This window comes from Heliangelus exortis, chromosome 28, assembly GCF_036169615.1.
Source record: "Heliangelus exortis chromosome 28, bHelExo1.hap1, whole genome shotgun sequence".
Lineage (NCBI taxonomy): Eukaryota > Metazoa > Chordata > Aves > Apodiformes > Trochilidae > Heliangelus > Heliangelus exortis.
Window position 1 is genome coordinate 1,278,303 of NC_092449.1, and position 27,951 is coordinate 1,306,253.

A 27,951-nucleotide genomic window follows, 5' to 3' on the forward strand; every position below is an offset into this window, starting at 1 on the left:
AAACTGTCAATAATGCAGATGGTGAGGAAAATAATTTTTTTAAGCATTGCAGCATTTTATACAGCTATTAGACAACCAGCTATAACTAAAGACTACCAGGAACTGCAGTTTACAGGGCCTGTCAGTGTTAATGTCAGTTTGCTGAAAAATACTTTACAGATTTTTGGGAACTGACTAATGTAATCTTTAGAACTTCACCTAGATTTTAGCTTTTTTCCTAATTTATGTTTTAAAATGTAAAAACCTTAACTTAGATTAAAATTCTTCATCACTTTAAAATGATGTTAAGAGGTTCTCTAAAGATACTCTTATATCAGTACAGTCACCTCGTGTCTTTTGAGATTCATACTGACTTCAGTGGAATAAACACTTCTGTTACTGCCACGAAATTTTATTTCCTTATATTTCCACTGCAGTGACACGTTATATCCCAAATCAGAAACTACTTTTATCCTACTGCAACCCCTGAGCTTTTGCTCCTTGGTTGTCCAGGGAATCCCATAGTGCATGGGTTGATCTTACAGGGATCAGGACCTCTCCCCACCCCTCCAGACCACTCAGTCCCAAGAGGGCCTTGGTTTTCAGCAGAGCACAGGAGATGGTGCTAATTATTTGATGTTATCGTTAAATGAACTCTCTGCTGAAAGTGAGAGCACAAGAATTAATGAAAACACAGTCATTAATCCTTCCACTGCAGGCAATATTTCCAAAGTAGCTCTTCCCAAGTCAAGCTTCTCAATGGCAGGTTGGACCAGTTCATCCCCCAGGGCAGGTTCCTCAGTGGAGTTTCCTACCCTGTGGATTGGAAACCTGATTGCTTGATGAAACACCCAGTGTTTGACACTCAGCTAGTGGCTGAGGTTGGTTGGAAGGGGGGGTGAGGGTGTTATTTGGTGGGGTGTGTGATGTTTGTGTTTGTTTGGGATTGGTTTCTGGTGGGGTTTTTGTGTGTGTATGATTGGAATAGGTGATCTTAGAGGTCCTTTCCTACCAAGACTATTCTGTGAAATAAGCAGTAATGGTCATCATGGTATTTCAATCCCAACCATGTTTTAATCTTAAAACAGAATTTCAAACAACCAAAAACTGCATAAAAATGAATGCAGGAACATTTGCCAAACCGAACACTGAGCTAACAGTTCTTCTCAGCATCTCAATGGGGCACAGTTGCTCAGCAAGAAGAATCCCCAGCAGATCCAGTTGCTCATTCACTAGTGACTGGGAGAGACAAAGCAAGATGCTGGGTTAGTGCTTCAGCAGAGCTACCCCAGAGGGGCCATGGACATCTCTCAGCTGCTAAGCTCTGCGGAGATTTGAGCCCGCCAGAAGAAGCAAAGGCAGAAAGGGACATGTGTAAAGGAAGAAAAAGGTTTTCCATGTAGGATCATCAGGAACTCGCTATCTGAAGCCCATGAAGGCAATTCCAGAGGCTGAACACAGGAGAGAATCCTATACAAAAACCCCAAATGTCATCTTCTGACATTCCAGAGTCCAGAGACCTGTTGGTTTTCAGGTGCCCCATTTCCCTGGGAAGCTGAGGAGGTTTCTATGGAGCACAAGGCTTTGCACCAGCTTCTGTATTCCTCCTGAGGAAACCCCAGGATGGTCTGTCTGGGAACAACCACCACTTGTCTGTGCAAGCCAGGGGAGAGAAATCTCCCAACATGTCACAGATCTGTCCTTCCTGGGTGGAGAACATGTGCAGCCCAACCCTCAAAAGCAAATTTGGGATATTGTACCTTGGGACTGCAGAGGAACAATTGTCATGAAAGAGGTTCAGTTCTTCTCTGCTGAACTGGCCATGGGTTTTGGGGCCCACCTAGCAGGACACATTTGATGCTATGCAGGACAAGCAAGTGACTTTGTTCTCCTTGTTCCAGGGGGGCACGAATTAGATAGAAAAGACTTCTGCTCTTTCAGGAGCCCAGGCCAAACCCACCTGGAATCCCAAACCCATCTGACCACTGATGAATCCTTTCTGGAGCTGCTCACCCAAGTATGATGGCTTTCTGCTGGGTCTTCTGGTCCTGCTCAGACTCTGGCGGGGTGGACGGGGGAGTCTGCGTGGCCGCTCCTGAGGGTTCTTGTCCAGAGTCTTTGTTGCCATTTTCTCAGCCCTTGGAGAAAGGAAGTATCATGGTAGAACATTGGCATCCGGACCCAAAACCATTCCCCAGTGGTGATGGTTGTGCTGTTGGGCTTAAGGAAAGAGACTTGGGAGCCATGACACTGTGCTGCTTCTCAGGCTTCCAAGCAATGGGTGGGATGTCTTGGTTGGAGCTTTCCTAGAAGGCAGGGAGGACTCAGGGCTCTTTCCCTTCTGCCAGAGTAAACTGCAGCTGAAGAGAGCCCCTGCTGACAGAAGCTGAATGGATTCTTGTTGCCTCAGAGGCATCTGTTGTGTCTCCTGTGCTTTTTCAAGTGTGTCTGTCCTAAGCTGGAGGATAAGAGCAGCAGAAACAAAGATCCTCTTTCCCCTAGACATGTAGGAAAAGGAACTGCTTACAGAAGACTGGTAAAGGGAAACAAATTAAACCATTCTCCATTCTCAGCAGTGAGATTTTTTACTGCAGGATCAGGAAAGAGAAAGGAACACCAGCACCTGTCATGGAGAGCCCAAGGTCTACTCTTCAGAGAGCTACCTTGAAGGTGCAGACATCCTGCTGACCAGATCCAAGGAAAGGGGTGAGGGAAGGAAAAGCCACAATGAAAAGGGTCTTAGTGTGTTATGAGGGGAAAGAGAACCATGTCTGGACTTACCTCTGCTTTTCTGCCTGAAGTTCTGCCAGCTGCAGGGCCATCTTCTCGTCCTTGCTCTGTGCTCTCTTCAGCTTCTGTTCCAGAGCACTAATTCTCTTTTCCAGCTGTTTGTTGCCAGAAGCCTCAGTGCTGATGATCTCCTCTCTTCCACCATGAGTGAATGTCTGTGTCTAAAGCAGAAGATGCAACTTTACTAAAGAGAAAGAAAAAGGCAATGCCCACCCCTCTCAAAGGACCTCCTCTTTCTGCCATTTTTATAGGAAAGCTGGTATTAAGTAGCCTGTGGGAACCACCTCAGGAATGGGCAAGTTCAGGACTTACCAGAACCTTCTGCACTCCCAACAAAACAAGGACAAACCAGAACCAACCTGAGTGATGGATTCCCACACACGTAGCTTGTACCTAGAGGTGTTTAGCAGGACCAGATTGCCTTGGGAATGGGTATGCTGTAGGTCCTTGGTCAGTGGTCACCTCACCTCTTCTACCCCTTTACCACCCTCTCCTGTGAAGGTGTCACTCACTGTTCCTTCCTGGGTGACCTTGTTCGGCACCCTTCCCAGCTGCTGGAAGAGCACATGTTTGTCCCTCCAGCCCTGGACCAGTTGTTTCCGCAGCACTTTTAACTTCCTGATGGCGTTTTCTCTCTCCTGATCTTTCTTTAGATGTAGAGCATAAAACTCCTCTGCCTGCATCTGGGCCACGTGTAATTTTTTTTCTGCCATTTCTAAAGCCAAGGTCTTCTCCCACAGAATTTCCTTCAGTTGTTTCACTTCCTTTTCCAGAGCACTCGCTTTTCTTTCAGCTTTGCCCAGCTGTCGGGACAAGCTCTGGGTGGTTTTCTGCTCCTGAAACATGGGCTCAATTTCACCAAGCCACTGCTGAAATGCTCTGTGAAATGCTTGCTCCACAACATCTTTTGATGGCCGATTACTTCCAGGGTGCAGGTAGGAAAAGGATGAATCTGCCTCTTCCCACAGTGTTGGGGGAGGGATGTTGCCTGCCTGTTCCAAGTTAAAAAACACAAATTGACAGAACTTAGGAAATGAGCTCAAAAGAGGAGATAGTGGCAGCATCTCATGGAACCAGAAGAGGACTGCCAACACCTTGATACCAGATTCTAGAAGAGTTTTTAACAACTGCATTAGAGATTATTCCTGGAAAAGTCTCATTTTGCAGTAGTGTGCAACAGAATCCTAGAAGGAAGACTCAGAAGTGAAAATCCTGGGATTTACATACCTCTCTTCCAGAGCGTGCTCTGGTGCCTTTTAGGTGCAGCTTATTCCACCCTTCCATGTGGAGATCCCGGATACTCCTGGAGTACACGGGTGTCTTCGGTGTCCCCTTGAACTTCATGAACTCTGTGATCCTCTTCATTGCCAGTCAGGAACAGGCACTACACCTCCTGGTCTGGATTTTCCCTTGGATCAGGGAGAGGCAGGAATCAGTGGATATGGACCTGAGAATTGGGAGCCGAGTCCCAAGGAGAATCAGGGCCTGAGGAGCTGCAAAGAGGCTGAGCCACTGCTGGCAGCAGCCTGACCAGAAATGGCTCCACCAGCACAACCAGCAATGACAGCACCAGTAATGGCTCCAACTGCTATGGCAGCACCAGCACAGCACCAGTACAGCACCAGTACAGCACCAGTACAGCGACAGCACAGCACCAGCACAGCACCAGCACAGCACCAGTACAGCACCAGCACAACACCAGCACAGCACCAGCACAGCACCAGCACAACACCAGTACACCACCAGCACAGCACCAGCACTGCACCAGTACAGCACCAGCAGGTTCTGGGTGTCCAGGGCTATGAATGTGTGTGCTGATGTCATAGAATCATGGAATCATGGAGTGCTTTGGGTTGGAAGGAACCTTAAAGCTCATCTGGTTCCAATCCCCTACATGGGCAGGGACACAGAATCACAGGATTTTCACGGTTGGAAAAGACCTTTAAGATCATCTCCTCCAACCGTGAACATCCACCTCCAACAAAATAAATAAAATATATATATTAGTATCGGTATCACCATGCCCTACATGTTTCTTAAATACCTCCAGGGATGATGACTCCCTCACCTCCCTGGGCAGTCTATTCCCATACCTAACTCCTATCTCAGTAAAGAAATCCTTCCTCAGATCTGGTTTGAACCTCCCGTGTCTGGAGCAGTTACAGTGACAAAGTCACAGCAAAATCTCTGCAGTGGTTTCTGCTTGACAAACTCATTGTGTTAACACCTATTTTTGCTCTTTGTTGTTTTTCAGCCACCTTTTGGGTTGTTGGGACAGCAGGTTTATTGTTATCTGGTTGGAAGGTGCCTTATTTTGTTCATGTTCATTCTCATTCTAACCTTCCTGGCCCTGTGGCAGAAGGCAATGATTCCTTCAAGCAGCAATGGTTTGGGGTTTGTTTTGGGTTTTTTCAGCACCAGTTTCTTTCTGACAGGAAGGAGCTGGAGAACTGGGGAAGGGTCTGGAGCATAAATCTGACCAAGAGTGGCTGAGGGACCTGAAGGTGTTCAGCCTGGAGCAAAGAAGGCTGAGGAGAGACCTTTTGGCTCTCTGCAGCTCTCGGAAAGGTGGTTGGAAATTGGGGTTTGGGCTCTGTTCCTAAATAGAAAGCATTAGAACAAGAGGAAATGGCCTCAAATTGCTCCAGGGGAGCAACACATGGTCAATAGTACTGGAATCTCTTGGATGGTGTTGACCCTCAAAAGAGAGCTGTTATCCCAGGAAATTCACAGATGATACTGTTTTTAGAAGAATTACATTGATGGATGGAGAGAAAAAAGGACTTAGAAGGTTTGCAAAGGTATATAATAATTTCATAATCAAATTGTCTATTTAAATCCATTTTAAAGTTGTTCTGCATTTCAGGGTAACTGAGATGGCAGAGATCTGCTAAGTGCTCTGAGCACACTGATGTGTTTATGTTGCTGATTATACTTTGTGAGAATATATAAAGATAAATCAGGGACTTGGGTATAAGTTGCTGAATAAGAGATTTTTCAGTGTAACCCAAAACATGCTATATAAAAGTGAGTGCTTCCAGTGTGAGCCAGCATGGTGAGCATCCAGTTGCTGCTGAAACCAAGCTGCCAGAACAACCTGCATGTTGTCATTTGTCAAGGTGTTGTAAGTAAAACTAAGCTGGATGAGGCACTCCAAGTGACTTGAACTTCCATGAAAGGGTCCAACAATTCCCTGTATTATAGCAGAGGTGAGATTGGTGGTGGGAAGATGTTCCCCAGCAGGTCTGCCAGCACCATGAGCCCCATCACACAGCAGCACCCGTCTTCCCAGCACCAACCCAGGTTCCCACCCAGCTCTAAGCTCATCAGAGCTCATTTATGTTTGATTTTCCAACTCGGGCTGAGTGTGCAGGGACTGCAGTTTTCCACACGAGGGTGCTGCCCGCATTGGCGAAGACCTCGCTCCAGGTTTTCCAGTAGAGCTGGAGCTGCTCGGGAGGCATGGGGGGAACTTTATCTGGATTTGTTGAAGAGGATTTCATGGGATTCCTTTTTCATAGGCTATAACTAGAGGACTTGTTTGACATCTGAACACGGCATCATCCTGCTCACAGTGGGCAGCTGGTGAAGAAATTATTAAATTAAAAAGAAAAAAACACGTTTTCTTATTTTGGGATATAAACACATACACCTTAAGTGGTTCAGCAGCCTATGTTCTAAAATTATGTTCTTTTTAAGTACCTCAGATCCCAATTATTTCTTGAAACAGCTTGAAGAAGCCTGATATTTACCGAGTGTTTGTTCATCTTTGTGTTTTAGACCCCTTTGGATGTCTCAAGGATATCCCCAAAGGACTGGCATCCTTTTTGGCTTCAAGGGAGCACTCTCTACAGTGCACTGCAGCACTCGTGGTCATGGTGTAGAATTCACCCCATGACTGATAGACCTGACAAGGCACGGATGGCTCACAGCCCCACCAAGGCTTCATGTTCTGAGCTGCTTTGCTCTGTGGATCCTCGCAGGTTTGTGCTGTGCTTTGATGCCATTGCAGTTCTGGGTGCTGGTGACTACACAGAGGCAGCATCTCCTTTGTGGCACCTCTGCAACCAGGAGTCACAATTAACCCAAAAAAAAAAAAAAAAAAAAAAGAAAAAATAACACCCTGGACACAGACCCTGACTTTGGATCACATCAGTGTGCTTTGAATCAACAGCCAGAAGAGCTGGTTTTATAAATACAGACCCTGCAGGTCAAGCACAGTTTTACATTGGTCACTGCCTGCAGGTTCCTCCAAGGGGCTGTCACATACCAGAGATTCCTGATATGATTTTAACTCCAGGGTCCTACTGCCTTGTGCACATATATTCACTGATATTTTGCCCAGAGACTGATCCATTCACAACAACCTGGTTACTGGAGCAGAAACTGTTTTCAAGCCATCAGTCAGTGATGAGCTTGATTGTGTATTGTTTAATTAAAAAGGAGCATGTGGACTAAAATATGTAAGTAAGAAAACAATAACAAATCACTGTATTTGCTTTAAAATTGTTAAAGTTTCTGTCTGCCCAAGTATCACAACCATGCTGACTACAGCTTTAGAAAAGTCTGGAAATAAAGAGCTGATGAGGAGCGTTTTAGTAAGATGAGAGAACAGTCTTAAGTGCTCCAAGAATGCATTATAGCACACTGGCAAACAATAATAGTACACATGATCTGTGCTCCCAAGGGCTGAAAAGGAGAGTGATGGGGTGGAATTTTTTTTTGGCCTATGTAATACAGGAAGACAGAATAGATCATCTTAGGGATTTTTTTCTGCTGTTAAAATATACCCAGCTGCACTGCAGTGACTCCAAAGCTGTGGTCTGCAGTATTAGCTCTTTCTCCTTGTTTTGACTGAAATAACATGTAGTACTTTAACTACTGGTTTTTCCATATAAGGAGCAGCTGCGATTTGCTGCAAGACTTTTTTTTTCTTTTTTTCTTCACTTGTGAAGTGCTGAGTTAAGCAAATTTATTGTTGGCAAAAGATGAAATGTTTACCTGCAGAAATAGGTTTCAGCATCATACACCCAAATATCTGTAGCCTGCTGTGTGTCCTGCTTGGTGCACAGTGTTTGGATTTTAGAATACAATTGTCTGTATGCATGTCTATGTTTGTCATTAATGAACTTCATGAGGTTCACCTTTTCCCAGCACTCTGTCCTGTCTAGGTCGTGTTGGATAGTGTCTTGATCAAGATATTGGACAACACTGGACCCAATACTGGTCCCTGGGGAACACCACTGGCCAAAGGCCTCCAATTTGACTCTGTGCCACTGATCACAACCCTCTGAACTCTCTTGTTGAGCCAGTTATCAACCTACCTCACAGTCCAATCATCTATTCCACATTTCTTGAGTTTTGCTATGAGGATGTTATGGGAAACAGTGCCAAAAGCTTTACTACACTCAAAATATATAACACCCACTGCTTTCCTTTCATCTACCCGTTTGGTCATGCCTGTATTTAAAATGTATTCTTACAGAATTGATAGAGCAGATCCTCAGGCATGAAATTAGCAGATTCCTTGTAAAGAGCCTTGGAGTACTGGAGGCAAAAGGTTACAGGCAAGAGAAAAGGGGAAGCATGGACCACAGGAAAAGGGGCAAGAAGTGGGCTCAGAAGGACAGGGACAGGATGGCTGAAGGGTGACACTTCCAAGAGAATGCAGCAGGAACAAGAGTCTTGGGATGAAGATTCCCAGTACAACTTCTGTATCTTTTTCTTTGCACTTATGAAAAGGGCTCACAAAGTAACTGTTAAGTGAGTTCATTAGCATCTCATTTGCACTTTGTCAGCAATAAATGGCACTGTGCAAATGGCATCACTACCTTGTAATGATTTATGACAGAAAACTGTCTGTCTGTGTGTGTGTGTACCTATATATATGTAACATTGTATACAACATTGTTCTGCCAGGACTCCAGCTGCATTAGGGCTACCGTGTCATTTATGTCATCTCACACACTCGTCCTAGCCCAGGCGTCCCTTCCAGCCCTTCTTTTCCTGGAGATACTTGTACACACTGGGGAAGGCAACCAGGCCAGCTTTTCCTGTAATTTCCCAATACTTCCCGTGTGCTCCATCACTCCTGGCAAGGATCAGATCAGGTGAAGCACTCCAGGACCACCAGCCACTCCAGGGCCTTTCCTCCCAACCCCTTTTTGGGTGTCCTTCTGTATGGCTCTGGGTGCCCATCACACCTGAGGGAGACCCCGACCTGAAGGGCTACAGAGCTCTCAGCTCAGGACGCTCCCACCCACACCGAGACCTTCCCACAGGAACCACCCTGAGGCTGAAGGCGCCGGAGTGGAAGCAGTGGAATTTTGGAGGCGAATTGTGCAAGAGTGGGAGAGCAGCTGAGGGATGGGAGCGAGGGGCTGAACATTTGAGGTTTTAGGAACTAAAGCAAAGCTGTAGCCCGACTGGTGGTGCTCTGTGTAGGGTTCCATGGGAGGGTGAGGACCAGCAGGGGTTTTCAGTGGTCACTCTTTGCATTTGGCAGCAAAGCCTGTTCGTGTGGCATTTTGGAGGCAAATTCTGCAACAGTAGGAGAGTGGCTGAGAGAGGCAGGGAGGGCTGTCGAACTTTTGAAGTTTTAGGTACTAAAGCAAACCCATAGCCCAATTGTTGGTTGTGCTATTTGTAGGGTTCCATGGGAGGAGAGGACCAGTAGGAGTTTTCGGTGGTCACTCGTTCGGTGCTGCGTTTGGCAGCAAGGCCCGTTTGTGTGGAATTTCAGAGCCAAATCCCGCAACAGTGGGAGAGGCAGGGAGGGGTCGAGCAGTTGAGATTTTAGGTACTAAAGCAACCCGCAGCCCGATTGTCGGTGGTGCTGTGGGCAGGGTTCCATGGGAGGATGGGATGGTGATGGACAGCAGTTTTCGGTGGTCACTCTTTGCGTTTGGGAGCCAGGCCCCTTTGAGTGGAATTTTGGAGCTGAATTCCACAGCAGTGGGACAGAGACTGAGGGGGAGTGAGGGGTGTCAAACATTTGAGGTTTTAGGTCCTAAAGCAAACCCATAGCCCGGTTGTTGGTGGTGCTGTGTGTAGGGTTCCTTGGGAGGGTGAGGGCCAGCAGGACTTTTCGGCGGTCACCCTTTGCCTTTGGGACCCAGGAGCGGCCCGGCCTCCCGGCATCCCGGGTTCCGAGCCAGACCATGGGTCCGCCCCGCCCCTTGTCCGCCACCGCCTCTTCGCTCCGCCCGGGGGCGCGCAGGGGGCGGGACGCGGTCCGGGTCTCCGCGGAGACCGTTTCGGTACCGCCCCGGCGGGAGGCTGGAGGTGAGCGGGCAGAGGGACTGCGGGAAGCCGGGTGCGGGGGTGCTGGCGGCTGCCTGAAGGATACCGGGGAGCAGTCGGTGACCCATGCGGGAAAGGGTGGCGGGGCCGGGGGTTGCGGGATCTGAGCTGTGAGCGCTGCGGGGGGACGCGGGCTCGGTCTGCAGAAACCAGGGTGGAAATGGGGGGGGTTCGGGGAGCCGCGCTTGGGGCTCCGGGTGAGGGGAGAGCTGTGAGGAGAGGGCTCCCGCCTAACGAGGGGAGGCGGGACCGGGCCGGACCGGACCGGACCGGACCGGGGACTCTTGGGGTTGCGGCAGTTTGGAGGAGAACAAAAATCCTTCGCTCAGCTCCCGCAGGAGCTCCCGCTCCGCTGGTACAGCGAGGTCAGATGGGATGAAATCAATACAGCAATCAGGGGTTCTATTGAGCCGTCTCTGCGGCGGGGAAGGTCAGAGCAGGCGGTCGCAGCGGCACTTTTGGAGGAGCCATTCTGTCTTCCTGTAGGGAGCTCTTGGTTGAGGCTTCTGGACTTCACTCTTAACCCTTTGAGTGAAAAATGATGGAATTGAGGGAGGGTGTTTTTCTTCCTGTCCACGAAAACTGTGCTTTAGAGAAAAAGATCTCAGAGCTGGCCATGAAGCTGAAATGCTGTGTTAGTGATTGTGATTCTTTCTAAAGGATTCGGGTAAAGGACAAAATTAAACTAGGAAAAGGACCCAAAATAATAATTAAAAAAATCTTAGGTTAAAGATGAATTCACATGCTTGATGAATTCCACTTCTGAAGTCGTCTGGAGTCAGCTGGATGGTAGTTTTAGGAAGCATTGGTAGTTGAGTAAGAGAAATCAGAGCATGAGGTGTTCCTGGAATAAATAAGGATGCTTAATGTGAAATCAGACATCTAATTTTACATAGCCAGATTTGAAAACGCTTGCTCATTTATCTACATCGTTTATCAGCATCTCAACATAATGCCTTGTTTTGCAAGTGTAATGTGAAGTTTTATAAGCTTAGCAACAGTCGGATAGAATGTGTGTTTGGAAGGACAGATGTGATGTTTGTCTCCCAAAGGAGCCAAACTCCTTTGGCCAACAGGGACAGCTGGTTGTAAGGTGTTGGGGATAGATTCATCTGCAAGCTCAGATTTATCAAGATAGCGAGGAGACTTACAGGGATTAAAAAATGCTTTTCATTTATTTCTGTTATTTAAAAAAAGAGGAACAAACCTTTATGTTGTTAAGCTAAGGACTAAGCAAAGAAGCTGGAAAAAAAGTGCATCTGATGTGAAGCCAAAAGTGCTTTTTACCTGGAATCAGTGCTGCTGAGTGAGGAATTCCTGTTATAGTTATTAGCTGTTAAAAACTTGTGGAATTTATATAAAATATTAATCTTCTCAATCTAATTGTCATCTCATGTTAGAGTTATATTAAGGAGATAAAACAGAGAGTAGATATTTCTCAGCTTAATAGCTGCTTCCAGCAGGCAGGAGAACAAATGCCTGCAATAAAAAATTATTATTGCGTTGTCCTTTTGTTATAGTCCACTCAAATACACGGAAATTTGGTTTATTTTTGTCTTCTGTCACACAGGGAATTCACAGAGACTCAGGTTCTGTGTTCAGATGTGGCAAAGATTAGATCCTTGCTGCCAACTCTACAGGCTCTGCTTGAGAACCTAATGCTGTTTTTTAGCTCTAATCAAGATTAAAATCTCTCTTCTGAGTTGGTACCCCTTTCCCATTTTTTTTAGTGCCTGAAAAGACCCTACTCTACCAAGAAAAAAAGCCAAATGGTGCTGGGAATGTCTGCTCTTATTTGCTTTTACCTCCCAAGTGGGAACACAAGTCTGAACTCTGAAGGCCTGAGGTGTTGCATATTGGTGCAGACAGCATCACAGACTTTAAAGTCTGGTTTTCTAGTATGTTGGTTGGGGGGGGTTCTGGTCTTTTTTTTAGCAGAAATATAGCTAAAGAAGTGTTCTTCTTAGAACTCCTCCACTTGAGAGCATTCCTTTTCTTCTCTCCATGAGATCACTAACTTGATAAAAGGCATTTTTAACTGGGTATTGGGTACTTCAGGTTTTCTGACATCCTTTGAGTGCAGAATTTAAATGGTGTCTGGTCTGAAGGAGAGCATGAGCTCTGGAGAGTCAGTATCACAGCAACAGCCAATTTTTACAGACCTATCAGTGTCCAGTAGATGCAAAACCAAGTCATTCCTGCAATTGAGAGCTTTCCTGAAAGGCAGCTCTTCATGTGAATCTTTGCTTCTTGAGCCATCTTGGGTTCATGAATAGCAACAGAGACATCTCAGGAAGATCTGTTTGCTTTCTGTCCTTTGAGATATATATCAAAAACCCTAATATTGTTTTTCTAAATTTTTATTCTTTATTATAACATCAGCTTACATGATATTCTAAACTCTTTTCTGCGAAGCTTTTAGGTAGAAAATAGACTTCAGATTCATAGATCTAGAAAATGTTTTAGTTTAAAAAATATTTACAGCAGGGAACAGTATTTTCCACAGGCCAGGGAAGGAATTGAATGCATTTTAGCATTCTCTGACTCTAGGAAGTACCATAGATGGGCTTGATACCCCAAAATCAAACTGCAAAACAGTTGTTTCTACTTGTGAAAATTGATTATGGTGAGTGAGTGTTACAGCTGCACATGGTAAAGCTGTAGCCACCCAGGCAGACTTCTGAGCTTTGCCTCATTTTCTCCAAAAGTAGTTACAGCCATGGGACTGCTCTTTCTGGAGACCACTGCACAGAGAACCAAAATTAAGAGTTTGGTTTGTGACTACTGCGTGCACCAGAGGCAGTGATCTGCATTTTGTTCTGTAGCTGCTGGGTTGCCCCACCTCTGGGTTCTGATGATCTGCCAGGACTTTGGAAGCCACTGTTTTAAACACAAGATCTCTTCAGATCTTAATTCATAGCCAATTTCATGCAAGAGAGTGAAATGTAGCTAGAATGTTATCATACACTACTTTTTCAGGTCTGAGATGAGCAGGATAAAGTTTTAAAAGCTTGCTGCTCACCCTCAAGAGAAATATGAGAGAAACACAGGCAGAATGTTTTATGTGATGCTGAGGGTCCCTGCAATATAGTTGCATATGGACACTTGAAAATTTCTTTAGGATGCATATGTGATATGTGGAGCTTAATGTTGTGGGGTGTGTTTGTTTTTTGGTTTTTGGTTTTTTTCTTTTTTCCAGGTTCCATTTGCGGAGACCCGGAAGGACTTGATGACATGAATCCAGGTATTTCCAGGTATGGTGTAGAAGTTGGACATTTGGAGCACAATGGAGGTGTATTCTGCACCATCATCAGCTTGATCTGCATTTCTGTAGAGAGGACTCCTTTGCCTGCCTCAAGCCTCTCATATTTTTCTCTCATACCTTGCATTAAGCCTGCACAAGTGATTTTGAAGCCAGGTGGTGAATTGCACTGAGGAATCAGGTGGGGTAAAATCAACCCCAAGTAAGAAGGAAAAAAAAAATTAAGTTTTAACCCAAATCTTATTTTTTTTAACCCAAATCTTATTTTTTTTAACCCAAATCTTATTTTTTTTAACCCAAATCTTATTTTTTTTAACCCAAATCTTTTTTTTTTTTTTTTTTTTTTTTAGCCCAAATCTTATTTTTTTTTTCAGCCTGGTTCTCTCAAGCCTCACAAATTCCCATATTGAGTACATAGTGGCAGTGAAGTGGAAGTGCTGGTCAGGAAGGGGTGGAGGTCAGGATCAAGCCTTTGATGACAGTGTTGGTTTACACTGGCTCTAAGTTGTGAAGAACCCCTCTCAGCAGGGGAATCTCTGCACACTAGGAAGAGCAGCAGTTTCATTTTAAGGATTGTAGTGCATCTCTCCACCCACTGATGCAGTCTTAAAGGAAACTCATCTGTTTCTTCCCTGGCCATGGTGGCCTTTGGCTTTTTTCAAGGGAAATCAGACTTACAAGAAATGAGATTAATGAATCTCAAAGGCCTGACATCCACTAATCCAAACAAATAGTCTCTCATGGGATGTAACTGACTTGTACTTGCTCTCTGAAATGCTCAAAATTGAGTCTGTATCTCGCAGCACTATCTTGAAAATCATATTTTTAAAAATTTGAACTCTTTGGGTGCATCCAGACATTGCTAACAGGTACACACTAAAATCCAATTTAAAGCCAGGAGTGCAGTTCTGAATGGACTTTAGCTATGAATTTTGAGTCTATTGATAAGAACAGAAGAGTAATAAGATTTCCTTGGTCAGGATTGCATATTTATCTCCTGCTTGTATTTCTAAGTGTCCCTTCCAGATTTCTTCCCTGTAGGAGAAAACCCATGCTTTTACCTAAAGAGAAGGGAGAAGCCAAGAATGTTTATTTGATAGAACTTAGCCAAAATTGTCTGATTATTTCCTAGCAGTAAAATTAATTATTTTAATTAATATTAGTAGAGTAATTGAACACTACAATGGAATGTGTCACAGGTATAGAATTTGTACCACCATTTTCACAGGATCACAGAATGTTGGGGCTTAGAAGGGACCTCTGGAGATCCCCTAGTCCAACCCCCCTTCCAGGGCAGGCTCACCTCGAGTAGGTTGCACAGGATGGCTCCAGAGTTGGCAACTCCATCACCTCTCTGGGCAGCCTGTGCCAGTGCTCTGTTACCCTCAGAATAAAGAAATGTTTAGGTTGAACCTCCTGTGTTCCAGTTTGGGACCCTGCCCCTTGACACCACTGAGAAGAGTCTTTCCCCACCTTCCATCTATATTTATAGGCATTGATGAGATCTCTCCTTAGCCTCCTTTTTTCCAGGCTGAACAGCCCCAGCTCTCTCAGCCTTTCCTTGTATTTCAGATGCTCCTTCATCATTTTAGTCTGGATTCCCTCTAATAGTTCCCTGTCCTTCATCAGTGGGGGAGCATCTTGGCACATCATCTTTGCCCAGGAGTGTATTTTGGGCACCTCAGTACAAAAAGGACATTGAGGTGCTGGAGGAGGTCCAAAGAAAGGCAACAAAGTTGGAGAAGGGGTTGGAAAAGATCTCTTAAGAGGAGTGACTGAGGGTGTTGGGGCTGTAGAGTCTGGGGAGACCTTATCACTCTTTAGAGATACCTGAAAGGAGGCTGTAGTGAGAGTGGGGTTGGACAGGACAAGGGGAGATGGCTTCAGCTTGTGTCAGGGGAGATTTAGGTTGGATGTCAGGAGAAACTTCTTTACAGAAAGGGTTGTTAAGCACTGGAACAAGCTCCCCAGGGAGCTGCTTAAATCCCCAGCCCTGAATGTGTTTAAAAATCCCCTGGATGTGGTGCTTGGGGACATGGTTTAGTGCTGGGGCATCAGGAATAGGGTAGCAGGGTTAGGACTAGGTTGGACTTGATGATCTTGAAGGTCTTTTCCAGCCTGAGCAGTTCTATGAAGCTTTGGCATACACAGTGCAAGGCCTTATTTTCATTCTGTGGGAAGATCAGTTCCTGGGGCCATTACCCAGCCCAGACTGATGTCTGGGGCAAAGCTACCATTAAGTGCTGAGGTGTGCAAAGTGCTGATCTCCACCAATTGCATTCTTGCCATCAAAGGAGTAAGACAGAGCTGCTCTCCTTGTTATGCATGCATTAACCTTTAGTGTATCTGCATTGAAGGTTTAATATTTAATTTCACTGGCATTCCATGACAGGTTTTTCTTAATTAAAGAGAAATAAAATGTCACTGTTTTTCCAGTTTTGAAAATCCACTAAGGGCTGATTGTTCTGTTGGTGGTAATTTTTGTGGTGTATTCATGTTTACTGAGGAGTATAACTCAGCAGGTTTGTCCATAATTACACAGCAATGTCAGGAATCCAGTGCGTGTTCCCTACTCCTTTTTCCAATATGCTTAAGTTTTAATTCGTTCAAGAGTAGCTTTAATTTGAAAAAAGCAGGAAAAAAGCTCAAAGAAGGTCATCTGCAGTAATTGCATTAACTTGAAGATTGATTCAGCTTTTGCTGAAATTTGTTTTGATAGTATTTAGTTTATTTGTTTTAAAAGTCAGTTTAAAAAATCAAGAAATTCTTCAAATAATTTGCTTTGTGATGTTGTTGCATAGATGGCCAAAGACACAGTTATGGCATATGCCTTCCAGCCCAACAAGTGGCAAGGCTTTGTGTTAAAATAAACAAGGGGGAAAAAATTGAAAGGGGTAAACTACAGGCTGTGTTCAAGGGTTGTCTGTTGTTTGTTTTGTTTTTTTTTTAATAAGCAGTGTTATTTTTACCCCTAGGTTTCCATCAGGGCTTTTTTGGGCAGCTGTTTCCTCCTTGTTCATCTGTCTGTCTTCCTACACATTTAAACAATGTCAGTTTGTGTTTTATGCTTTCAAATAAAAGATCAGAGGAAGCTCTCTTTTGGGGAATGATGCTGAAGTTAAAACCACAAAGGCAGAATTCCTGAAAGAGCGATTTCTGTGTTATTTTTCTGGTGAAGATACTTGTGAATTGTAGCAAGGATAAAGTGTCCTTTGGTATTAGCATGTTAAAAATAAACCCTGCACTCAGCTCACACATGGATCAGGGCTGTGCTGAGAGGACCAGAGGTGCTGACTTAGTGCCAGGGGCTCCAATGGTTCCCATTCCCCCTCTGCAGCTGCTGCAGGCACGAAGGGCTCAGCTCAGGCAGGGCAGAACTTTGGGCAGGAAGGTTTCAGCTCAGGCAGGACAGAACTTTGGGCTGCAGAAGATTTGAATAAACAGAGGTCCTGGAGAGAGCTGAGCCCAGTGAAACGCGGTGTTTGCATTGCCTGCTGCCTGCAGTGTCCTGCAGGGACTTGTTGTTAGCAGAACAGGAGGTGGAATCTGCAGCCTGAGGAGTCAGCATTTTAAGGAGAAGATGGAGAAGGCCACCACGGCCCTAAGCAACCCAAACCAAATCCTCTGGCTGCATTCCGTGGGATCGCTCATGGAAATGGTCCCGTTGAGCGCCAACTTCCCAACCATCCCATAACGCCAAAGCTGTTGGGTGAACAACCAGGGTGTAGCCCTCACCAGCCTGATGAACAGCTTGCTGTCCCCAAATGGGGGTTTGGGTATGTCACAGGTAAAGTGCCATTGGAGAGAAGGTCTCTTGGTGGTAGATACTACTCCATCAAAGAACAGAGAAGGACAGTGCTGGCTGAAAGAATTTGAGGCTTACATTCTGCTCTCTAATCTGTGTTACAGGACTTTTAAGTTATCTGTGCTACTCAAGAATAATTCACATTCAATTATTATTTTTTTTAATAACCATCACATGATATATTGCATTACTCATTGAGCAGTAATGATTGTGAAAAGTGAGCCACAGTTCTTTCAGTCTTGGAGAAATAGAAATCTTACTATCAGTTGTCGTTTCTTTCTCAATGTTTTTTCTTTATTTGCTTTTGTGGTAATGTTAGAAATGTAGATATTATTCTCAGATAGAGTTTTAAGTTTTGTGTTTTGAAATGGAAAACAGTAAAACACATACTAGAGAAGAAAAAAATCTTAACTTTAGACCAATTATTTTTTTTTCTCTAAACTTTGAAACAGCCTGGGGAGTTTGTGGGAACAAATACCTGGGAAACTGATGGAACTGTTGATACTGAAATTCAAAGCCAGTTTATACAAAGTAATTAAAGCCTGTGTGTTTCCTGCATGAGGGAGGGGAACAGGATTGTGTGGGAAGTCATGCTCTGCATCTTGTTAGGTGTGCTGGGCTGTAATAGAGGATGCTTCCCTCAGCTTCATGCAAACAAATTCATCCCAAATGATACATAAGCGTTTTTCTAATCTGTGTTGACATTCATGGTGATCCAATTCCACTTTGATGTTTTATCTTTGCTAGATCCATGGCAGAAAAGTCACACACATTTGTCTTTTTGTCTTCCTGATTGTCATTTTGACAGCTGGTTCTCTCTTTTTGACCCAAGATTAGGAATTCAGGATTTCAGTGCCTCACTTAGAGCTGAGTCCTCAGGGTTGTTGGTGTTTTGATGTAGAAGTCACATCTTTGGGGAAATGGTTTATTTGTGGGAAAGAGAAGAATAACTGAGTGCTTGCCATGCAGTAGGCACTGATTGTATGAATAAGGAGCAATGGTGAAGCTTTGGACTGCAAGGAAGTAGAAATTTAAGATGAAACTAGGGAAGAAATGGAGTTAAACTGAAGGAGAATAGGTTTAGACTGGATATTAGGAAGAAGTTCTTTTGCTGAGACTCTGGAACAGATTGCCCAGAGAAGTTGTGGCTGCCCCCTGTAACATTTCTGCTTCGAGGTCTTTTTGGGAGTTTTCACTATTTCTTGACTCAATTTGAAGGAGAGGGTCTCAGTAAGGCTACCTGGCTGTTACTTTGTTTGCTACTGGTGAATTCAGAGAAAGGATGGATGGGAGTTCAGGTGGAAGTAAGTAAGGTTCCTCCTGATTTCCTTGTGTCACAAGGCAGGTGTGGCACTGTCATATCTCACAAAGTCAGCACCGCTCCCCAGGTGTGGGGACCCAGACCAAATATCACATCCCAGAGAGTGGGAGCTAAGCCAGGAAGATTTGGACTGGACCCCCTTGTTTTCTAAACTCCTTCAGGTAGGAGCCTGGGTGCAGCTGGGCCCAATCCTCCTCCTCTAATTAATCTCTTTTAACCTATTCAGTGAGATAAAGTTCAGGAAATCTCAGCATGGGACTCAGGAGGAAGATGATTACCCAGGAGGTTTGTATAAAAACACAACTTTACCTAAAAGTGAATAGGATTATAAAGCATGCCTGATTACAACTAGCAGAGTTATAAATGATGGTACTTTCAAAGCAGTGGATTATAAATAGCAGAACCTAAAGAAATTGTCACAACAACAGGTTGCAACTAACAAAACTTAACAAAGCAAGGGGTAGTAAAAGTTAGAAACCACGTTACACTTATGTGCCTAAATAGGATTAGAAACAGAAACAAAGGGGAGATAGGACAGATCCTTGGATCCAGCAATGATCTTGGTAGGAAGTTGTGGTCCTTGGATGGCAGGTGCATGCCCAGTGTGCCTCTTTTATGCCACCTGACCCCACCTTTTTGGGATTCTTCATCTTCCAAACTGAGTTTTTAGCTCACTGTGGCCTGAGGCCACTCACTTGGCCTTTTGTCCTCAGCTCTACCAAGTGATGTCAGCCAGTGGCTGCTATTTCCACAGCAAGACTGGAGGAAATAACAGGCATGAGAAGAAAGAATAGAGGAAAAAAAATCCAATGAAATTGCTGAGCAGCTTCTTTGGATTTTATAGGTGTCTCATTCTTGCATTTTACATTAGTGCTCTCTCAAGAAGCACACGTGGCTCTGGGAACAGTGTCTTTATGTATTTTGTGGAGATGTTCTAGCTGGTATTTTGAATGCTTCAGTTGTCTCACTGGTCATGTCTGTTTTTCTTACTGAGATGTAGTATGATCTGTATTTTTTTTTAACACAATGATGGTAGAACAGGGTGTTCTTGGACCTTACCAAAACAATCAGCATGTGGTGTACAGTGCTTTTGTTTGTAGAGTTAGTGTTCAGTAGCAGAATACTGATTTTTTCCCAAATGTCAGGACAACAAGGTTTATGCTACCTCACCCTGTGCAGGAAGTAATAAAGGTGTGTTACTTCTTTTAATAATACAGCCACGGGGTAAGTGCCAGACAGAGCCTACAAAGTTGGGGTTTTTTTTCTCTGTTGCTTTTACACTGGTAACTTAACACAGCACTTTATTTTTGAGACTCCTTTTCAAGAGATGTTTCAGTTAAACCCAGGGTCTTTCAGCCTTGGTAGGGAAGGAGGAGGAAATATGGAAGGCAAACAGAAAAGGTAGGAGGCCAGCAGGGATAAACATGGAACTGTTGATTGAGCTGAAAGACAGAAAGGAAATATCAGGAGTGTGGAAGTGGGGATGGCCTGGAGTATGGAAGTGTTGCCTGAGTTTGCAGGAATAGAGATGGAAAAGCTGAAGCTCCACTGGAGTGAGGGATATGAAGGGCAACCAGAAGGGGTTCTGTAAGTCCATTGAGAGCGAGAGAAAGGCTAAAAAAAGGTTGGGCCCACTGCTGTGTGTACAGGCTGAATAAAGACATGAAGCTGGAGTACTCAGTGCCTTTTCCAGCCTTGTTTTTAACTGGTTGAACCTGTATGAGTTTTATAGTGAGCAAACCCAAAGGGTTGTACTCATCCCCCTCAAGGAGGGATGATCAAGTGAGAAGAGCTCTGATTTGCATCCTGCTGGGGATGAGTGACATCAACCTGAGAGCTGGGCTCTTGGTAGCCCTGGCACCCTGCCTGGAAGCCAAAAATTTGGCAGCCACAGCAGCCCAGCAACGAGGGAGCTGGCAAGCAGAGCACAAGGTATGGAAGTTAGGGTGTAATTTATGCTTGGTAAGGAAGAAGAGAATATTGTTCACTGGAGAGCTGGTTAACAAGTTTGTCTGGTTGTTGGATTTTTATTTGCAGCTTCTGGCATTTGTTTGGGCGTCCTATTTTTTTTTTTTCTGGGACAGAGGTCTCCCTCCCAAAAGGGGCTATGTATGAAAATCTGTGCCTTTGAGCAGAACAGGACATGACCAGCCTGTCCCAGATAAGGTTAATGTTGGTGAAAATCTGGAAAGTCTAGGAGCCAAAGCGGAAAAACCCAGGTATCTCAGTCAGCTGAAAAAGATGTTTTCTTAGTGGGTTGTGGATACAAATTTCCCCTGTCTGCTTTTGAAGTTAGGAGTGAAGAATCAAGCTTCTGTTGGACTAGTAAACAAATAGTGAAAAGTTCCTTGAAAAATACAAAGAATTACAAAATTGGTTTTTTTTCTTGCGTAGGCTGAAGTCATAATTTGATAGGAAACATCAGCTGGAAAATCTAAGTGAGGAGAACATCTGAAAGACAGAAAGTTGAGGATAATTGGTCACTGGTGGAGAAACAAAGCTACACAAATTATTTCAATTTTTCAACTATTTTCCAAAGAAGAGGATGTGGAGGACAAATTCTGGATGAGGAGAGTGAGCTTGGAGAACAGTGTTCATGATTTAAAAGGGATTGTGTTGTTTGGGTTTTTATTTCTTTCACTACTAGTCAGAGTTCAAGAAGAGTCTTATTTCATGCAAAAATAAAAGGGAAATTCCTTCAGAATTTGCAGCATTATGGAAAAGACCAGGGCATTTGCAATCACAAGAGAAAGCTGGGGAACAGAGAAGTAAAGCAGAACCAGCTGGAGGTAAAAAGAGATTCCTAAAAGAATACATCCATGTGATTGGAAATTCTGCATCAGTTATGGCTTCCAGTCATCTCCAAAAGAAATCCAAGGAAATGGAGCTGTAGAGGGTGATGGGTTTTGTAGGAAAGTTACTTTGACAAAGAGAGTGAGGACAAGGGCACACCAGAGAGTGAAGGTCAGAATGTGGTTCATGGACTGGAAACTTAGGGAAAGATTTTTTTCATTATTTTTTTTTTTTTTTCATAGGAGGACATTCGTAGAGAGATGTTTTTCTTAATAGATAAATTTCAGCTGAGTCCCTTGGACACTGTCCATCCATGGTTATATTCAGTTGATGATAAAAAAAAAAAGCCTTAAAATGGTGAAGAAGCAACAGAGGTATAGGGAAAGGGAGGAATCTCAGGCAAAGAAATTCCTGCCATGGATAAGGCAGCATCAGGAAGCATCTCTGATGCCAGGATAGCTACCAGGGATGAGGAAATGGAAATGAGCATATCAAAGCTGGAGTGAAACTGGAAAAGGTTAATGTATTCCCTTCAGGCAAGAGTCTGGAACTATCTAATATCCATATCTCAGCATGCTGAAAGTAAATGGTACATTAAGAATTTAGGAGCCAGGATTTTTTTATCTATAAATTTTTCCAAATCTTTAGTGTCAATACTTGGTGCATGTTAGAAAAAAATTACCCAAGCAGCTATAATCCCAGTATTGTGATCTTTAGTGAGAAGTTTATAAAAAAAAAAAAAAAAAAAAAAAAGACTGAAAAACCCTGGAGACTGAGATTAAAATATTAACTATAATATGGGTATTCAAAAGATGTCACATTAATCTGAGCTTTCTTTGTTAAAATTATTTATTTCTGCATAAGAGAGGTGCAGTAAGCTTCAGGTTTGAACTTGTAACTTGTCTAGATGTAACAGGTTAAAGGACTATGGGAAGTATCAAATAGGGAAAAAACTGCTTAGGAGAGCTGTCAGGAGAGAATTTATCTATGGTAATCCTGAATAATTTACTTCTTAGCAAACTTAGCTAAACATTCTAATGGGTAATACACAGTGGCAACCCAAATTCAGGAATTGGAGACCAGGGCAGGACTGGAACACAATGGCTCTTCCAATTTCAAATTACAGGAACCTTTATAAATGTGCAGAGGTTTCTTGACCCCCGCTGCTTCTCAGAAAGCCAGGACAAGCCTCTCCATTTTGGTTTGCAACATATCAAGAACTCAGTTTTGCTGGTGATGAATCAAATCCTGGGAAAACTGGGAATCCAAGAAGGCTGCTGCAGGAATCACTGGGCTGGTTCTGGCAGTGGTGTTGGTAGCACTGATGCTGCTTGTCAGCCAGACCTGGCAGATTTAAACATCTTGGCCCAGAGCCACTTTGGGGCTATTTGTACCCCTGGCATTGCCCACCCACAACCCCAGTTATCCATCTGCAGCCAATTAGTTGTCTCTGGGGTAATCAAGACCTTGGTAGCCAGAGGGAGAGGAATGAGGTGTCCTTGACTAGCCCAGAGTTGGGGATTTGGGAACTAACAGCAGAGATTTGTATTTTATAAGTGTGATGATTAATGGTAGACACTTCTCCCAGAAATCCTATTCAGAATCTAGTCAGAAACAGAGGAATGTGCAAAGAAGGGGGGTTTATTTCTTTGGCTATAGGTGGTTGTGCTATATAAAATACAGAGAGGATTAGAAGCAGTGGACCTGGTTGGCCTGGGTAAAGAACTGTGAGACAATAGTGTTGTTCAATAAACAGTAAGAACTTGTTTGTGGTTAATGGAAAACCAAATGGCATACATTTTTTTTTTAATTGTGTTTTATTTGTACCCTCCAGAGGGTTTAGAAGCAGCTTTCTCATATGAGCAATTGATGCAAACACAGGGAGACAACCCTCATACAGCTCTGTCACCTTACTGAAGGAATCCTTGATGCCTGTCATAGCAAAATGCTTCAACTGCCCCACTGACGTCTTGAATATTTCTAAAATTAACTAATTCCTGAGGTATAGAAGAGGAAACACCTTAGCAAGGTCTGTGTTGGAATTTGGAAAGAAGGTAGAAGTTTAAAATTCCTACAGCAAAGACCAAAAGCACTGATATATCTGTGTTATCAGGATCTGCTGTATGAAGGTTAAGGCAGGAAAGGAGGGTTGGAGGAAGAAATGCTATTTGCTTTTTTTGTCAAGAAGCAAATGAAAAACTCCAGTGTAAGCTTTAAAAAACAAACAAAAACCCCACAACTTTTAAGATACTCAAAAACTCTGATGTAATTTTTTTTTTTTTTATTAACAGGATAAGCTGTGAACAGTGGCTAATGCAATAAAGTCTGGCAAACACCATAAGTGCAGGGCAGACACCTCCACTTGTTGTAGGTGAGAGAACTGAATGAGAGGGTAATTACCCAGGTCTTTATAGACTCATAGGTCTTTTCCCTCTCTCTGTTTCTCTTCCACCTTTATTGACATATGTAAATTTATGTGAGTATTCATGTACCTAAATATCAATGTTTAGCTTGGGAATGGATTTTGTAAGTGAAGCAGCAGAATAATTCTTTAAAGATGTAAGCAACAGTTACATTTTCTGGGTAAACCTGCTTAGACATTTTGCCTGAGAGCCTGGGAGTATTCTATGTAGATGTTGTGCTGTTTCTGAAACAGTTCTGCTTTGAAAGAAGCTGTATATAAATATGTCCTGAAGGGGTTTAGGTATAGTTGTGTTCCTGATCTGTGGCTCAGGGTTGCAGCAGAGGTAACTTGCAGGTGCATTCCTGCTGGCCAGCAGGATTCAGATAAAACCACCAAGTTTGGGAAAAAAAAAAAAAAAAAAGATCAGATCAGGAAAGGCAGCACATAACCCAGTAAATACAGTGGACAGGGCTGCTGGGCAGTACAAAAGTTGTTTCAAGACCCTCTGGTAGTGTTGGGTTTTGCCTTTGCTCTTGATTAACTCTGTCTATGAGATGCTGTCTCCGAGTCAAAACTTGTGTTCAGAGCTGGAGTGCTTTGGTCTTTATATTATTACAGAGCTACAACTAAAAATACAGGGTGCTATATGAGGCATAAAGAACTTTTGAGAAAGAAATGGGCCCACTTAGGCTTTTCTGTGGGTGCTCAAAGGACATCTTAGACCCACTGTTGTTTTCTGCTTTCCAGCAGAAAGCAGAATAAGTCTCTGCTTATTGGTCTGTATAAGTCTCAGAAGGTAAATGTGTTTCTTCCTACTGTACCCTTTTTGATATTTTTGGATGTGTAAAGCTAGATGCAGAAATAAAGAAATCTTCCAGGAAGATGATCCTGACTATATATTTAATTTGCAGATGAGACTGGATTGGATAATGGCTGTTTACTTCCTTAGCACTTTGAATATAATAACACTCCCCTAAGCAAACTGGAAGAATTATTTTAAATCCTCTCCCCAGAGAGCCCATGGCAGAGTTCAGCTGCTCTCCTCTACCAGGTATCTGCGTATTTTTGTGTTGCTGTGAGATGACACAGACTTCTGGAGGGACAGTGCTTGGTTTTGTAATTGCAGAGCCAGTGTGGGATTCCTTGGCGTGCCTGCTGTCCCTGCACACTGGGAGAACCCTGTGGTATTGAAGAAATGTTTTCTGAAGAGCTGAGGGAAGGAAGAAGTGGAATTTCTCTCTGTAGGAAAAACATGAGGACATCAGGTCTATCTGGCTAGAGCTGAGATTTTTAACAGTTAAGAAAGTTTATTTTTGAGGTTGGTGTCTCCCATGCCTTGTGAAGTTCTTTCTACTCCAGGCACCTCCCTTTGGTTTTTTTCCAAGCTGGGATCTGGTACTATCTGAAGTGCACAAGGCTTCATAGTGGCAATGTGTGAAATTCATCATAGGCTAAGCCCATATTTATAGGGTTTGCTTCTCCATAGCCACTTTCTGCTCTGCAACTCTGAGGTTTTGTGCAGAAAAAACCTTGGTTTGCATGGTCTGCAAGAGACCCCTGAAAACATGGGGGACCCTGAGGTTCATCACAGGAGTCAGCCTGTCCCATGCCACTTGTGTTGCCAAATGGAGCTCTCCTGGTTAATAGCATGTTTATTGAGTAGCTGGAAAGCCTTCTCTGGCATTTCTGTAGGTTTGCTTCAGCTTCTCTCTTTTTAAGGCACCACAACCTCTCTCAGCCCTCCCCCATGTTCCTGCGTTCAGGTAAAGACAGTGAACCAGAGCTGAACAATCCTACAGCCCTTCTAGAGGAGACAGAGAGTATTTAGCAGGTGTTCCCAGCTTAAAACATCCTAGATGGGGGAACTTGGGTTGGAAGGGACCTTAAAGATCATCTGGTTCCAACCTCTGCCATGGGCAGGGGCACCCAGATGTCTCTGTGCCCCACAGAGCTGTAGGGTCTGGAGATTCAGCAGGCAGCTTAAAAGCTGTTGCATCTTAAAAGCTCTTAAAACAGAATTTGAATAGTCTGTAAGCCCTGTTCATCTTCATTTTATGTGCCAATATTTTATGTCCAGATGTTGCCCTTAGCAGAATGGAGAATAGGCTGGAAGTGGGAACAAAACCAAAGTTTGCAGAGTCCCAAAAGCTGGACCAGAAAGAGAATACTCTGATTACTGTCAAACTGAAAGCTTTTAAAAGACCTGGATGTTCTTTTTCGTGCTGGTGAAGGTGGATGTTAGCCTTCCTGCCTCTTCTTTCAGTTGTATTTTTGCAGTATATCAGGCTCTTGCTTTTTTGGAAGTATTTTTATGTTACGGATTTTTTATCAAAAGCTGAGATCAGGCCATGGAGGAAGGAGAATAATGTGTTTTTAGTGAGATTGGTTTGGTTTTCCCTGGGCTAAAGGGGAAAGTGTTCTGCTTTGTATATCTTAAATGGTCAGAAAGTTTCATCCACTTGGTACCAATTACACAAATATTTTCAGTCAGCTTTGTGAATTGGCTGTGCATGAGTCAAATTTGACAAAACAAGGTCCTGTGCCTCCCTGTTGCTGTTAGATCAAAAGACACCTTGAAATAAATAATAAAATCCAAATCAATAGAAGAGGTTATGAATTGGGCAGTACCCCTCAGACTCTGCAGCGTTCTGGAGTAAGGCAGAGCCTCAGTTTAACCAACAAAGAAACTTCCTCTGTATTAAAGATATCTTCAAATGGCTGATTCATTTGCAATCTCTTAGGCAGTTCTCCTTGAAGAAAATGGGTGAGGGCTCCACTGGGTCAGCTGCTTTATGAAATGCAGGTCAGACACTTCAATTACATGGTTTTTCCCTTGATTTCGTAAGGGCATTTCCTGTGTTCTCTTCAGGTGATCTCCGTGGGCATCTCCTTCCCACGCTTCCCCTTCCCTTATTTTGTACCTGCACAGAGTTTGTTTGACTTCAGAGATTGTTTGGGATCTTTGTTGCCAGCAGGAATGAGCAGCCTGTGTTGGAAGGCAGTGCAGCTTGTATTTTATATCAGGTAGAATTATCTAGCAACAGGATTTTTGTGTCGAATGCTTCTTTTTTACACCCATGCCACTTCCTCCTATGCTGCTAAATTCTCTGCTCATGGATTCAAATCCCACCTACAGACAAGGCCTTTAAAATTACATTAGAAATCTAGTTTACCACTTAGCACAAAAATTCTTCCCTGGAAGTACTTTCCTTTATCATTTAAAGCAGCAGCTAGAACTCAGGCTAATATTGGTTATAATGCATACATACACATACCTGCACACAGTGGAACTGCAATGTGTAAATAGAAACAAATAAATACAGAAGATCAACTGCTAAAAAATAAAGGTATGTACATAGATGCACACTAGCCTAGGTGGCCCAGAGAAGCTTTGGCTGCTCCATCCCTGGCAGTGTTCCAGGCCAGGTTGGATGGGGCTTGGAGAACCCTGGTGTTGTGGGAGGTGTCCCTGACCATGGCAGGGGTTTGGAATTAGGTGATCTTGGAGGTTCCTTCTCACTCAAACTAGTCTGGAATTCTGTGATACAAAAGGACAGCAGACTTGCCTCATCCTTGTGATGCCAGGCTTCCAGTCCTGTAGAAAGAAATAAAGCCCTGAAGCTGAGAAGCTGCAGTATGAAACTTAAAATTTTCCAAGATGTCTTGATGAGAATGACACTAATGTCCTGCTGAATTCTGAGGCACTTACCTCCACTTTAGCCCTTTTTTTGGTACTGTGCCAGGAGTCGCCAAGCACCTGATAAAAATCTGGATTTTTATCAGTTCCTTGGGCACTGAGGATTTCCACACCTCTTTTTGTCTTCATAGCCATCTGCAACCTCAGCCAGGGTGCAGTCCTTCCTCTGCTTCCCTGGCTTGTGCTGACAGGTTTGCTTTGTGCAAGGTTGTCTTCAGTTTATTCTCTCTTTTCTAGGATGGCAAGGTCCCTGTATGAGTGGCTGTGGCAGCACGAGTTCTGGCTGCCCCCAGGAATCACCTGGGAGGACATGCAAGAGTCTGAAGGCATCGATTACCCCCAGCCTCGGGATCTCCTGCTCAGCATCCCTTTTGCTTTAATCTTGGTTGTCATTAGGTGTGCCTTTGAAAGGTAAGGTATTGAGGACTGGTTGGGCTCTTGGAGGGATAATGCAGGCAGTTTGGGTTCAAAAACTGGCTTTATTGTCTGTTCCAATGGGTGACTGAAACTTGTTTTTCCAGAGAAACTCCAGGTTATAAAGTCTGCTGAGGGACATTTTACAGCTCTTTTCTTTCCAGCCCTGTGTACTGGTGAAATT

The 27,951-nt window shown here is 43.8% G+C and overlaps 2 protein-coding genes across 5 annotated transcripts in view; one reads left to right on the forward strand and one right to left on the reverse strand.

Moving 5' to 3' along the window:
• Positions 1-1,030: 1,030 nt before the first annotated feature.
• On the reverse strand, positions 1,031-4,659 carry LOC139788039 (ankyrin repeat domain-containing protein 26-like). 4 transcript variants are annotated; one of them, XR_011722756.1, is made up of 4 exons: positions 3,997-4,659; positions 2,761-3,761; positions 1,993-2,117; positions 1,031-1,218 (listed from the first exon to the last, which is right to left on the reverse strand). XR_011722756.1 is itself a non-coding variant. In XM_071727564.1 (4 exons), the coding sequence occupies exons 1-4, from the start codon at positions 4,132-4,134 to the stop codon at positions 1,892-1,894; spliced, it is 1,014 nt and encodes a 337-aa protein (XP_071583665.1). In that variant the 5' UTR covers positions 4,135-4,656; the 3' UTR covers positions 1,031-1,891. The 4 variants fall into 4 exon arrangements, 3 of the variants coding, with proteins under 3 accessions (XP_071583665.1, XP_071583666.1, XP_071583664.1); XM_071727564.1 differs by having other exon boundaries at positions 1,031-2,117; positions 2,761-2,930; positions 3,282-3,761; positions 3,997-4,656; XM_071727565.1 differs by having other exon boundaries at positions 2,761-2,930; positions 3,282-4,654.
• A 5,321-nt stretch (positions 4,660-9,980) lies between these two features.
• The window catches only part of LOC139788066 (ceramide synthase 4-like), a 35,732-nt gene continuing 17,761 nt past the window's right edge, over positions 9,981-27,951 (forward strand). Inside the window, exons 1-3 of the mRNA XM_071727623.1 lie at positions 9,981-10,053; positions 13,271-13,325; positions 27,591-27,764. Coding sequence (XP_071583724.1) covers positions 13,306-13,325; positions 27,591-27,764 — 194 coding nt within the window. The 5' untranslated portion in view covers positions 9,981-10,053; positions 13,271-13,305. The remainder of the gene's footprint in view (positions 10,054-13,270; positions 13,326-27,590; positions 27,765-27,951) is intronic.